This window comes from Acanthisitta chloris, unplaced genomic scaffold (genome assembly GCF_000695815.1).
Source record: "Acanthisitta chloris isolate BGI_N310 unplaced genomic scaffold, ASM69581v1 scaffold10156, whole genome shotgun sequence".
Lineage (NCBI taxonomy): Eukaryota > Metazoa > Chordata > Aves > Passeriformes > Acanthisittidae > Acanthisitta > Acanthisitta chloris.
Genome location: NW_008676476.1, coordinates 39,673 through 52,006, shown reverse-complemented (window position 1 = coordinate 52,006; position 12,334 = coordinate 39,673). Strand labels below are relative to the sequence as shown.

At 37.0% G+C, this 12,334-nt stretch overlaps 1 protein-coding gene across 1 annotated transcript in view; it reads right to left on the bottom strand.

The window, feature by feature from the left end:
• Positions 1–3,143: 3,143 nt before the first annotated feature.
• Positions 3,144–12,334, bottom strand: part of LOC103803584 (GDNF family receptor alpha-1-like) — a 35,391-nt gene continuing 26,200 nt past the window's right edge. The window contains exons 5-6 of the mRNA XM_009076151.1: positions 6,099–6,155; positions 3,144–4,083 (exon numbers count right to left, since the gene is read on the bottom strand). Coding sequence (XP_009074399.1) covers positions 3,922–4,083; positions 6,099–6,155 — 219 coding nt within the window. The 3' untranslated portion in view covers positions 3,144–3,921. The remainder of the gene's footprint in view (positions 4,084–6,098; positions 6,156–12,334) is intronic.

Sequence of the window (12,334 nt, the reverse complement as noted above, 5' to 3'; positions counted from 1 at the left end):
TGTTCTAGAAGAATCCACCTCTTAATTACAAACTAAGTATGAGATACTCCTGTTGCTTGACATACACAAGATCTACATCCCTTCAGGGAGCTGTTCTGAGTTTTGCTCTTCTCCTTCACTGGTTCCTTACCATCTTTACTCCATGGAAATATCATCGTGTTTAAGCAACAATCACAAATTTTAATTAGATTATTTCAAGGTGATTCCTGCTCCATTTTCTTTATCTCTAGCCTAATTGCACAGGCTTAGCAAAGGTGTGTACTTTCACATTTTCAGTCTACTGATTCAAACTGCAACAAAGCCTCATACTGAAAAGGCTGAGTCTTAGCTGGATAATAATTCATTTTAAAGAAAAAAAGCCTGGGAATAGGTCTCTGGAGAAAGTCTGTCTATGCAATGCCTTGCAATTATTAAGAATTCCAGTTCCTGCTAATTCTTCCTAATGACACAGTGGGAATAAAGCTGCTCCATGGAAAGAGGTCAGTGCCCTGGTGAAGACAGATGGATGGATCTCACTCAGTACTTCATCTCCATTCTCTTGAAGGAGTTGGGATCTCTGGGAGCCAAGTCAGTGAAGTGAGGGCAGCACCTATCATTACTGACCAAATCACTGCACAGACAGTCCTCAGGCCTGCTGCCTGCTGGTGGGTGTCACTGCCCATGCTGGGGCACAAGAAACCCTCAACTGCTGTCATTTTTGCTATACCTGAAAGGTTCACCTTTGGTGCTTCTTTCATTGGACTAGCTTGTGGAATTAATAGCTGTGTTGAAAACTGCAAAACCTCAGCCATATATTTCAGTTCAGTCAGAATTTTATCTCTGTGTGTACTACTACTTTTAGAAAGAAATATAAACGTACTATGAATAACACTAATGACAATGTCTGTTCCATTATGTTAAATGAAAAAGATGATTTGGATATGTTTACTGTAGCCCATGATTTAACTTACACATAACTGAACTGGTTAAATTTACCTATCTGTATGTACATCCTGTATTTGGACAGTTCCTATATTATTGTTATATGGCTAAAATTAATCTTTTAAAGGAATATATAAAGCCCAGGCTAATCTCGTTCATTCAGCACTCAACATGTGGCATTTCACTGACTAAAAGGGGAAAAAAGTTAAATAATTTGTATACTTGACTAGTGCAGCAAATGACTGCATTGATAAGGTCACCATGCTAAATTGACATCATCCCCACCACATCCAACTCCGAAAAATCCTCTAATATTTGCACGGTGATGCTTGTAAAGACTTCATTATGAAGTGTCAGACTCCTGGGGTCTTTTTTTCCTTTCCCTGTTTAATAACGAATTCAATTTTTTAAATCAAGAATTCAGTATGCTTTTAATTTACAGGAGAAAAAGATTGAGTGCTCTGGGAACATGGCTACCTGTATACAACACCATTTTTTCCTCTACTACATACAAATTCTATTTCCAAAGGTAACTCTCATTGAATCTGATAACTAGTACTTTCTTTTGTCATCAGAACCTAATTAGGTTGTTATTTACAGTATAAATGATCAATAGCTTTTATTCTGGATCACACAGTGTCAAAGCTCTAATAATTGGTATTAACTCCAACAGAGATACTGTAATCAAACCAAATATAAAAAATCTTCAAAAAGGATGTACTATACTGGGAGATGATAAAAATTCCTGATACTGCCTAAAATGTTTAGTGCTGAATACAAACAACATTTTAAAGAAAGCTTTGTGGATCAAAGACGGACTTAATAATTGTAATGTTTATTAATTTGTTTTGAAAATATTTTTAACTGGATAATGTCAAACTTTTGAATTAAAAAGCTACGTTCATTAGCAATTCAATAGGTTATACTATCAACTCCTTTTGACATGAAAGAATTTGATTCATTTTTTAAATCATGAATCTCATAATCTTTTTTCTGCTGCCACTAGTTTTCGATAATTTGATTACCTTCTGCAAGAACAAGAACCACATGGGCTTTGCTGGTAATGATGGGCTATATATCTCTTCTCTGAATGCAGCTCTGCTGCCTTTGAAAGTAATTTGCAGTTTCTTATCAACACAGAATTAAAGAGTAATATTGTCTAATTTGTTATGTTGGGTGGCACAAAGTATTGTAGAACTCTATCACATACACATCGCTTTGAAACCTATATTATGTGATCATAATCAAGAGTACATAAATGAATATCAAAATTTATGAAAGTGTTTATTACTGGCTAACACAAAACTCAAAATATGAACTTGTCAATAGGTTTAATAATCCCTAAGATGTGTATTTTGCACACTCCCAAACTTCATTGCAGTATATAAAACAGTAATTTGTACTTTATGGTTGCATTGCAAATAACCAATCTGGACATTTCAGAGCAGGATGGGGCATAATTGTGTAAGTTTCAGTGTAAATCTGTAAATTCAACATGATGAACTCCTTGCTTGGCAAAGTTATCTTCTACTTCCAATAGAAACAAAAACTGATTACTGTTGATCATTTAGACATAACTGCTTGTAACAGTCAACAAGCCATCACAGTAAGGTATAAAGACAGCCCTTAGGAGAAATGCTGCCTATTTGATGACATTTAAAGCTTTAAAGAATTCCTTCTAGATACTGCAGGAAATAATCATACGCCAGCACAGGCTGCCAATGTCACTGAATGAGAACCAAGTGACTAAATCATGTATACTGGCAATATTGCCATCCAAACCCTTAAAATAATTTATGGAACTGATCTTGCAAACAGTTCATCATGTTAGCAATGCCAAGGTCTGCAGTAGGAACCATCAGGGTGTGAAAAGTCTGTCACGTGGTGGGTGGGTGTGCATGATGCTGCCTTGTAATCGAATCAACCGTCCCTTTGTGTTGATTTTAGCAGTCTAAGAAATTCAATCACAATTTAAATTATATCCTACTACCCCTCATCCCTCTGCAAGGTTGTGATAAGAGAAGTAAGGCATGAAGTTCCTGTAACTTTTTGATCTGACATTATCAGCTATGTATAAACAGATGATGGTTTAGTACAGCAAATAAATTTTATGTCTTTTTTTATTAAACAAACAGTGTAATAACTGGACTATATTATCACAATGGAAGCATAGAAGACCATAGACTGTACAGCTGAAACCCTGTAGCAAAATTTGTTCCTCAAATTTAAAGAAATGTAACTTTATCAAGCTTTCACAATGGCTGCTTCTTGCTAATTTAAAGAATCTTCACTCGTTAAGGCTAGATGATTATAATTAAAATATAAATGTACTGTTAGAAGGTTCTATGCCACACTCTATTTTTATGAGGATTTAACTGAAAGACATACATTATACCTGCATGTGAATTATAATGGCTTCTTAGCAGGGAACGCAGAATCACTTACAGTACGTAAACATTTAAAGAGGAAAATGCTAACACACTGAAAGAGTTTCACATCAGTAGCGATTTCTCAAATGAAGAAGTTTCATAAAGTCCACTCTCTGGGAGAACATTCACCATTAGACAAAAGCCTGGCATCCTTGATAGTCTGAAGTTCAATCAATTCGAAAACCAAAACCATTCAATGAGAGAAACAGGATCTTAAGAAAACTGCCATCTTCCTTCTCAGGTAAAAGCCAGAATTAAAATAATAATTATTAAAATAATCCAACCAGATTGGTTTACAGGCAAATTTACACACTGTCTCTTTAAAACACTGCATGCCCAAAAGCCTTTTGGGTTTGGAATGTAGCACTGCACCAAGTATTTCACAAAGCCTCTAAATATCACAAGAAGCTTTTTTTTAGAGAGAAAAAAAGTAAAATTCCAGCTGACTGAGACTGTTCTAGCAGGAGTGCCTCAGCTTAGCTCCCAGACCTGGAATTCCAGATAAACAACAGAGGACAGCAAACAGACTTTTTTTTTTTTTTTTTTTTAAACACGTCCTTTTGTAATGCGGCTACAAGACGACTGATGAGCTTAGGGACAAACAGAGTGAGAGTGCAAGTGTCATCAGAGTGAGCTGTGTGCTTAGATTGAAGCTTGTAGGAAGAGCGAGTGAATTCTCTGCAGATATGTGACTGGTGGAGACTCCTGCTGTGTTGTCCTTCCCAATAGCATTCTGTAAGACACAATACTTTCCTTGGTCACCATTACACAATTTCATCGCAAAACATTCATGTTTACATTTACACCATGAAATTCATCTTTGGTTTGCTCATGTCCCACACTCCACTGTTACCTATACATCATTTGCACAAATTGAAAGATTAAAAAAAGGCATCAAAAGACATGTCAAAATGACAACATTCTGAAATTAGTTTAAAGCATAAAAACACCAGTACAGCACAATTAAAAAAAAAAAAAAAAAAAGAGAATTAAAAATTTCCTACTTTAACAATGTTTCTATGTGTAAATTAATATCCTACCCTTCCACAAACAGATCTTTGGCTGTATGACAGACAGTAGTACACTCCTCATTTAAAAAAAAAAAAAAAAAAAGAGAATTAAAAATTTCCTACTTTAACAATGTTTCTATGTGTAAAATGTATGGCAATTTTTTTTAGGGATCTGTGTTTATCATGCCAGTTTATTTTAAAAGAGCAAAAGCAGGACCCACAGAGAAACTGCAACTTATGCAGAGTCAACAGAACAACTTTGTCTAACAACAAGTTACTTCCGCATAACAACAAATAAACTCTAATCCATGGGCTCAGAAAAGACAAAGTTTTCCAGCTTCTGAAAATTTTCTTTCCTGCTCCTTTTTTTCCCCTTAATTGCTGCATTATTTACATTCTTTGGCATCTTTGCTACCAATAATTAAACAGTATTCACATGTCAGTACAAATTGGCAGACTATAATGAACTATTTAAAGAGCAGATATAGCAGGAATCTCTGTCATTGCAATCATGCTGAGTAAAAAGAAAAATCTAACCGATATAATCACAAAAGTGAAACAATTTTGACTAGAGATCATTAAGCCCAATCTACTCCATGCAAAGTTGCTCAGATTCTGTCCACTCAGGATCTGAAAATCCCCAAGGACGCAGCTTCTATAGAGGGGACAAGCTTCTTCAATCCTGGAGAGTCAATCAGGCCATGGTACAAGGTACAAGTACCCAGAATACCAGATACAAAGAATGAGTACAAAGCAACAGTTTCCATGGTAGTGACTGTCTACAGAGCCAGGGAGGTATTTATGGATAAATCTCCATGTATTCCTCCACTTGGGTATCACTTGCTAGGACTGGCTGACTGGAAGGTCTTGAGATGCAAACTTTTAGAAGCAGCAGAGGCATTGGAGAATTATCACAATATGCTTTCTTGCACTCATGTCTGGGCATCTCCTTTTTGGAAACTGTCATGGACAGGGTATAGGGTAAGATGGACCAGTAGTTCTTATGGTTAGCTATAGTTACCAGGACCTTCTCATGTAAGGTCTTAGTCAGCACAAGATGTCAACAGATGTGTTAACCTTACTGCATTGTTCCTTCATATGTTACTAGACTTCATTTTAGTATCTACAGGGAAATTCCTAAGAGAACCTAAAGAATTAGGAATGGGCTACAGAACTGCCATTGTGTAGAAGAACTGGACAAATTTGGTCTGGTGAAGGAGAATTTGAATGATACAGACACATCCTTTTCATGCCTTATGGCTGCGCAGCTGGTCTTGCTCCAATGTCTAGGCTATGTGGTCCCACCTTGTAAAAATTATTTTATGTGTGCCACTAATTATTAAGCTTCCAGAGAGACCCAGTACAAACGATATGGGTTGACAAACATGGAAGCTGATTTAATGCTTATGTCTGACAGAGGCCTTTGAGGTCAGGCTGAGCAGACTACTCGAACAGCACTGGGAGGTTCATGTCTCAAGTCTGTCAATCTGTTGCCTGGTGATGGGAACATCATTTCATGCCCTAAATCAGCCATTTGTTTTAACCACAGAATGATGACCAGTGTGTTTCTGAGTATTTGCTAAAACCCGTATGATCTTATGTTCCTGCAGATTATTAAACAAACATATTTGCTAGGTGCAGTGGTGATTATTATAGGATCTGCCTAAAACATGTACTATGCAGCTATTAAAATATAAAGACACCTGTGCTGTGAAATATACAGGATTCACGCTCTTACCTCATTAAGACAGAGTTCTGTATCTACAGATTCATTGGATTTTCGCTTCTTCTGTGCCTATGAACAAATGCAAAATTTAGTCCCTGTACAATTTATACACAGAGCAGCAAAAAACACTTCGATAAATTTGCATGGGTTGTCATACTCCTCTAATTTTGACAGTGATTTACACATGATTAGCAAATAAACTCTCCAGACGTAACTGTGTGTTTTCCAATAACATTCACATTCTCATTTGAATTTACAGCAAAATTTCAACCCTGCAACTAAGGGTACTCAGTAAGTACAATGATGAGTGCCATCAGCTGCAGAGAATATGCTATCTTCTGTGGCCCATTAAAAATGGGGCTGGAGAAGAGATAAATAATAAAATGGGGCATGAGAAGAAATAAAACATGACAGTTAATAATTACCATAATAGCACTACATATGAACAAATAATCTATCATATGCCTCAGTTTTAGGAAAATATACAACACTGGAGTATTTTATCCTTAATGATTTTTGCAGTTTTCCTAAGTATTATTATAAGAAGACAAACACAATGTTAATATATTTCATGGCTGCCAGAGAATCTCCTACAAAGTTACAAAAAAGAACATTTAATGTCTTCTAACACACGTACTTCTAAGTCAAATTGAACTGTTCACTTACATTGCACTCACTGATCATCACAGATGGAATATTAATAAATGCAGGAATACTTTAGAGAATAAAAAACTAAAAAATGAATCTGCTATATCCTCAGCCATATCCTATGATGAACAACCATCCATTGAAATTACTGCATGTTTTTCACACTGACTCAAGTAAGAAACATTTCAGGTGGCATCATACAAAATGAAATCAATAGCATGAACTCAGTCTAGCACCAGAAAGTGTTTAATATTTGCATTGATCAAGTGAACATGACTGAGCTGGGCATTTTCTGCTTTTCTACAATAGCAATACTAATCCCCATGGTGCACAAGACATTTTCAATAAACAGAGATGTGGCTGACTTCAGAACTTCAGAGATTCTCAATATCAGCTCTTTCTTTGTATATTCCAGGAACATGAACAGCACTCTTTTATAGAAGCTAACCATGTTAAATATAAATCAAGTCTTATAACAGAAGACTTGGGTTTATGCACTGAAACTACTGACTGAGCTGAGCATGTCTGATACTTCCACCTGGAAGTTTTGTTGGACTTTCAACTTATTTCCTACAAAAAAATGTACCGTGTTGCATTAGTTCTAAAGTGCAGAGTCTCACTGGTTTTGACAGTGATGGACTGGACTAAAGCTGACGTGAGATAGTGCTGAGCATTCTGATTTTATGCCCTCAAAAATTCTGTTCCACATACAGCTATTTTATTTTATATCTGAGAGCCACTGGTACTGCCTATGGATACAAAATAATCTTTCACCTAATTTTAGAATTAGGTCTTTAGATTTTAGAATCCAAGTGAAGGAACTGAACTTCTCGTTAGGAAACACATTCTTTATTTATCATGATAAATAAATATATTAAAGACAACTAAAAAAGTGAAACAGCCGGGATTTAGGAGGAAGACAGCTTAGCTATAGTACGAACACATACTATATATGTTGATAGTTTTCAAGTACATGACAAAATAATAGCTCAATTCATTAATAAACACGCTCTCTTACATACCCTTTCTACTAATTAGTACCATTAAAGTGGTTATGGTAAGCATAAATTTAACTGTCTAAAGAGAAAAAGAAATGCCTGGAAGTAAATTTGCAACAAGAAGAAGCAACACAGTGAAGACTTACTGCTGTGTTTGTATTGGTGGTTTCATTGAAACTTCTTTTAATGGCAACTTGGTAGATTTCAAGACCTAAATGACTGGCTCCAAGGAGATGGGTAAAGGAGAAACTAATTTAAATCCGAATTTTCTTATGTCTTAAACACTCATACTACCTTGAATCAGAATGTGAGACAACAGATAAAGCCTTAGGTTCTTGACAGTGTAAATGTAGGGATCATACAAGCCTCGTATTTCTTAGTGCATCATTCAGTGCTAAATTTCTTAGTCACACAAGTGTCTGTTTACTGGAAACACTGTGCTTTGCTGTTTACACCTCCTGTGCTAACTACAAGTTTACACTTGGTAGTTGGTCTCAACACCAAGTTAGCATTTCTATTCCTTTTGTACTATGCTTACCAAATGAGAAAAGAGAGGAATATCATTATTTTACCCATATGCAGTAAAGTCTTCCTTTACTCCATTCAGCCTGATAAACAACAGAGTGCAGCAGCTAAAACATACTTACCTTTGAGTACACCATGCTAAGGGTAAAATCAACAGCTAGGAAAAAATCACCATAAAAAAAAGCTTTTCAATCATTTTGATCAACATTCTCCAGCCTTCATTTGGAAAGTGATACTTCATTGTATCCATATTACTGCAGTCATTGTAACATCAGCAACACTTATTCACATGCATCCTCTATTATAAAGTCCTCCTCTCTCAGAATTGAAAAGCAATTTTAATAATCAGGCAAGCTTTTCTCTTATCAAAACAGAAGGGACAATACCTTCTCTTTAAAAATACAGCAAAAAATGCAACCTCTTGTTGGGGGGAAAGCAAAGGCAAAGGAAAAAACTGTCATTTTTTTGGATGAGATGAGACATTATATGCCAAGTTTCAAATTGGAAGAGTACGTTTTTAGTGTTGAGTTATAAACCTGTAAGAACAGGTTATAATGGAAATACTGGCATAGGCTGCACTACTATAATACAATAGTGCATCACTAAATCACAAGTAATGGGCAAAACAACCCAAACCTACATGTTGAAGAGACTGCTATAGAAAGTGTATGCCCTTTACTTACAGCCGAAGGGGAAAATTCTTCCTGCCCTACCCTCGGGCACAAACAACTCTCCACATAGCAGAATCACTCTCTAAGTGCTACAGTAAGTGAACAATTTATCAGATGTAAAAAGAAGTCAGGGCATGGAGGCTATGCTGATAGCCTTGGTGGAAATACACCCAGACTGGGAGACATGCATTGGAATCATAGAGAATATCCTCAGCTGTCAGATATTTCACATCTTCCATATATAACATCTTCCACTATCCTAAAAATTTAAACATTAGAAATGAGTGTCTATCACATACAACCGCAGACAATTCTAACAAGGAAAAACTCATCAATAAATTGGGGAAATGAGGGTTGTTCATTATGCAAGATGTCAAAGATTCACTGCCAATCCCCATCTCAGGTATCCTATTTGCCTAACATACAGGCAAGAAGGTACCTCCAAATGTTCTAGAAGTACCTAACTCCACAGGAGTAAAACAGCACACATTAAATTGTGTGGCTAAATTGTCCATATTCAGAAGTATATTTTTTTAAATTTTAATATAAAGCTGTTATCTGGTGACAGAAAGATCTGTGGGGATTCCATCATTAAACAAAATACAAGCAGGGCTGGGCTGATAAAAATAATTTTTTCAAAAAACCTGATTGAAAATCAGCTTAAAATAAGTGGCTAAGTCTACGGAAAGACATATGAGATCTTTCCTACTGAGGTTAAATAGCATTTGCTAATGACTTACATAGTGAGCTGTGACATGCCTCAGACTGTAAAACAAAGTTACAAAAGATGGGTTGACACTCACTCCAGCTTTGCAGGGAACTATGATTCAGTAATGTGAGCTACTCTGATGAAGCTGCCAACAGGCTTGAACTCACTTAGGCTTTTATATTTTGTAAAAATGAACACCACCTTTTCCAGTGAAAGTCTTCATTGTAGTAGCACAAGCAACAGATGATATTTAGAGATAATCATATACATGCACCTCCTGATGAGCTTCAGTATCCTGTCTACTAATCACACACAAGCTTTGTTTCGGTCTCTCAACCTTTAGTTTTTAATATTAGAACTAAAATATTACACTTGGTCAAGGGCTAGTAGAGAAACAAACTGCATGGCCAGAAAAGAAAAAACTCTCATGATGAGAAGCAAAATTTTACTATTTCTTTCCTAAAAGAAATTTTACTTATTTCTTTCTTTTCCTAGCAAGAAAGGTAAATTGGGACCAGCAGAAGAGCTGTGGTTTTCTGAAAGGAGAAAGGAACATTGCCTATAGAGATATTTCACTTTCAGATGACTCTGTGGACCTCCACATGCATGATCCCAATGCATCCTGGGTCAGTTAAGTCGTATGTCCTTGCTGATACACACCCTAACTAGTCTTCTCTTGCCCTTCACCTAATAACTATTATAAGACCATCCTAAACCTAGTAACTCTCTGCTTTCCATCCCCCAAATGCCTCTACCTCCATCCCTTGCAGACACTGTGGCCCTGAATTTATGCCCAGAAATGCTATCTTGCAATTATGCATCCAGCTTCTGCAAATCACAGCACTACATGGTTAATAAATGCATTAAACACTGCAGCAGTATCTCACCAGGAGTCAGTACACACATTTATGGCTTGTCAGCCAGCAGTATTTTTATATATCCACTACAGCATGAATTTCTGTTACCCACACCAAGGAAAAGGTCTGACTGGGGATGGCTCCAAACAGAGCTGAGCTTTACTCTGGAGGGAAGGAAGGGAAGAAGGATGTAAAGGGAACTGAATGCATTGGATCTGAATGCAAACAGGCACAGAGTGAGCATCCAAATTCAGAAACTAGTCCCTTTCTGTTAGCTACACACTTTGAGTCTTATGGAACACATGGTTTAGACATTACAGCAAGAGACAACAGAAGCATCATTACAACAGATATCTGCCTAGTAGGTTGTTTTTACAGCTAATTTTAATGAGTGTGCCTTTGTCCTCTCCCGAGATGCCTGGTTAGTTATGCCCATATTAACAAGCCTTTCTGAAGAACACGGACAAATCTCCCAGACTACATCCTTCAAATGACCACATTTCTGAAGTAGCTATAACAAATGAGGGTGCTTGTCCTTTTTTGTTCTTCTCCTTGTGTTGATTAGAGAGATTTACTATGCAACTAACCTGTTTTTCCAACAGCAGGACACAAACAATAAGCAGAGATATATACAGACTGTAAAAAGGCAATCAGTTTAACTCTTCTGCGCTCACTAAGTGGATGGTGCATCTATCACAATTGTCAATAGTATTTTCTTATTAGCACAGCAGTACTATGCCACACTGGAGCATAATTACTTTCAACAGGGAAGATAAGCAAAGTGCAGGTCAGAGGCACGGGCCACTGAAAAAAGGGATCCAATTCGGCACCGGGTAATTTTGAAACCCATACCATAGAGCCAGAGTGCAAAGCTATTTAAGCCAGAAAAACAATCAGCTTTGCACAATCCTATAACAAAGCAGTCAAATCTTTTTTTCTGCTTCTTTTTTTTTTCTCTCTGTTGAATCAACCCCCAAGATACAAGCTTGCGGCATGAAATTAGCAGTCGTCATTCTGCATAAAAGCACTACAGTTCTGTCATGCCACTTCGTAGAGAGAAGAAAGTATCTTCTAGAAACAAGCATTACCAAGACACTGCTGGCACTATGCTCCAAAGCTACGTAGATAACACCCAGCACAGTAAGAAGCAAATCACAAGTTTTTCAGCTGGAAGGCATTAAATAAATCAAATCAACCATCCCCTTGTGCCCAAATATGAACTGGGAAAACACACACACTGAGGGGGTTTTTTACTGCATTCCCCTTATCCCTCAACATTAATCAATTCTTGCTGGATTTCAGGACTTAAACATGAGAAACAAGAAAGAGAAGGCAATCTGAAAGCAGGGAAGTTTGTTTTCTGGTCAGGAAAGAGAAGAGGGATGGTGGGTCTCCTGAGATTATTTTCATGCCTTCCTTCAGGACAAAAGTGGTTGAAAAGAAGTCTTCACCCCAGAGCAGTCTAGAGGACTTTCCATATCTTCAGTCACCAATGAGGGAGCACTGCTCAGTTTCTTCTGGACAGGACAGGGCCAGGTGGGCTCGGATCAGTGTTCTTCCCCAGATCACAAAGTAACAGTGGATCAAATCAGCTCTGGTCTAACAGACACTGCAGACACTTGGTGCTCCTGATATATGCAGATAGAAAAACATGTAACAGTAGACACCACTTCAAAAATCTAAGAAATGGGCCTGAGGGTTAATAAAGTCTGATATAGATAATCTAAGAAATGGGCCTGAGGGTTAATGAAGTCTGATATGGAAAAAGGAAAACCTTCTCCCCTCCAACTCCTTCGATTTTCAAACTCTAAGAAAGTTTGATAGCAAAAGGAAGAGCTGG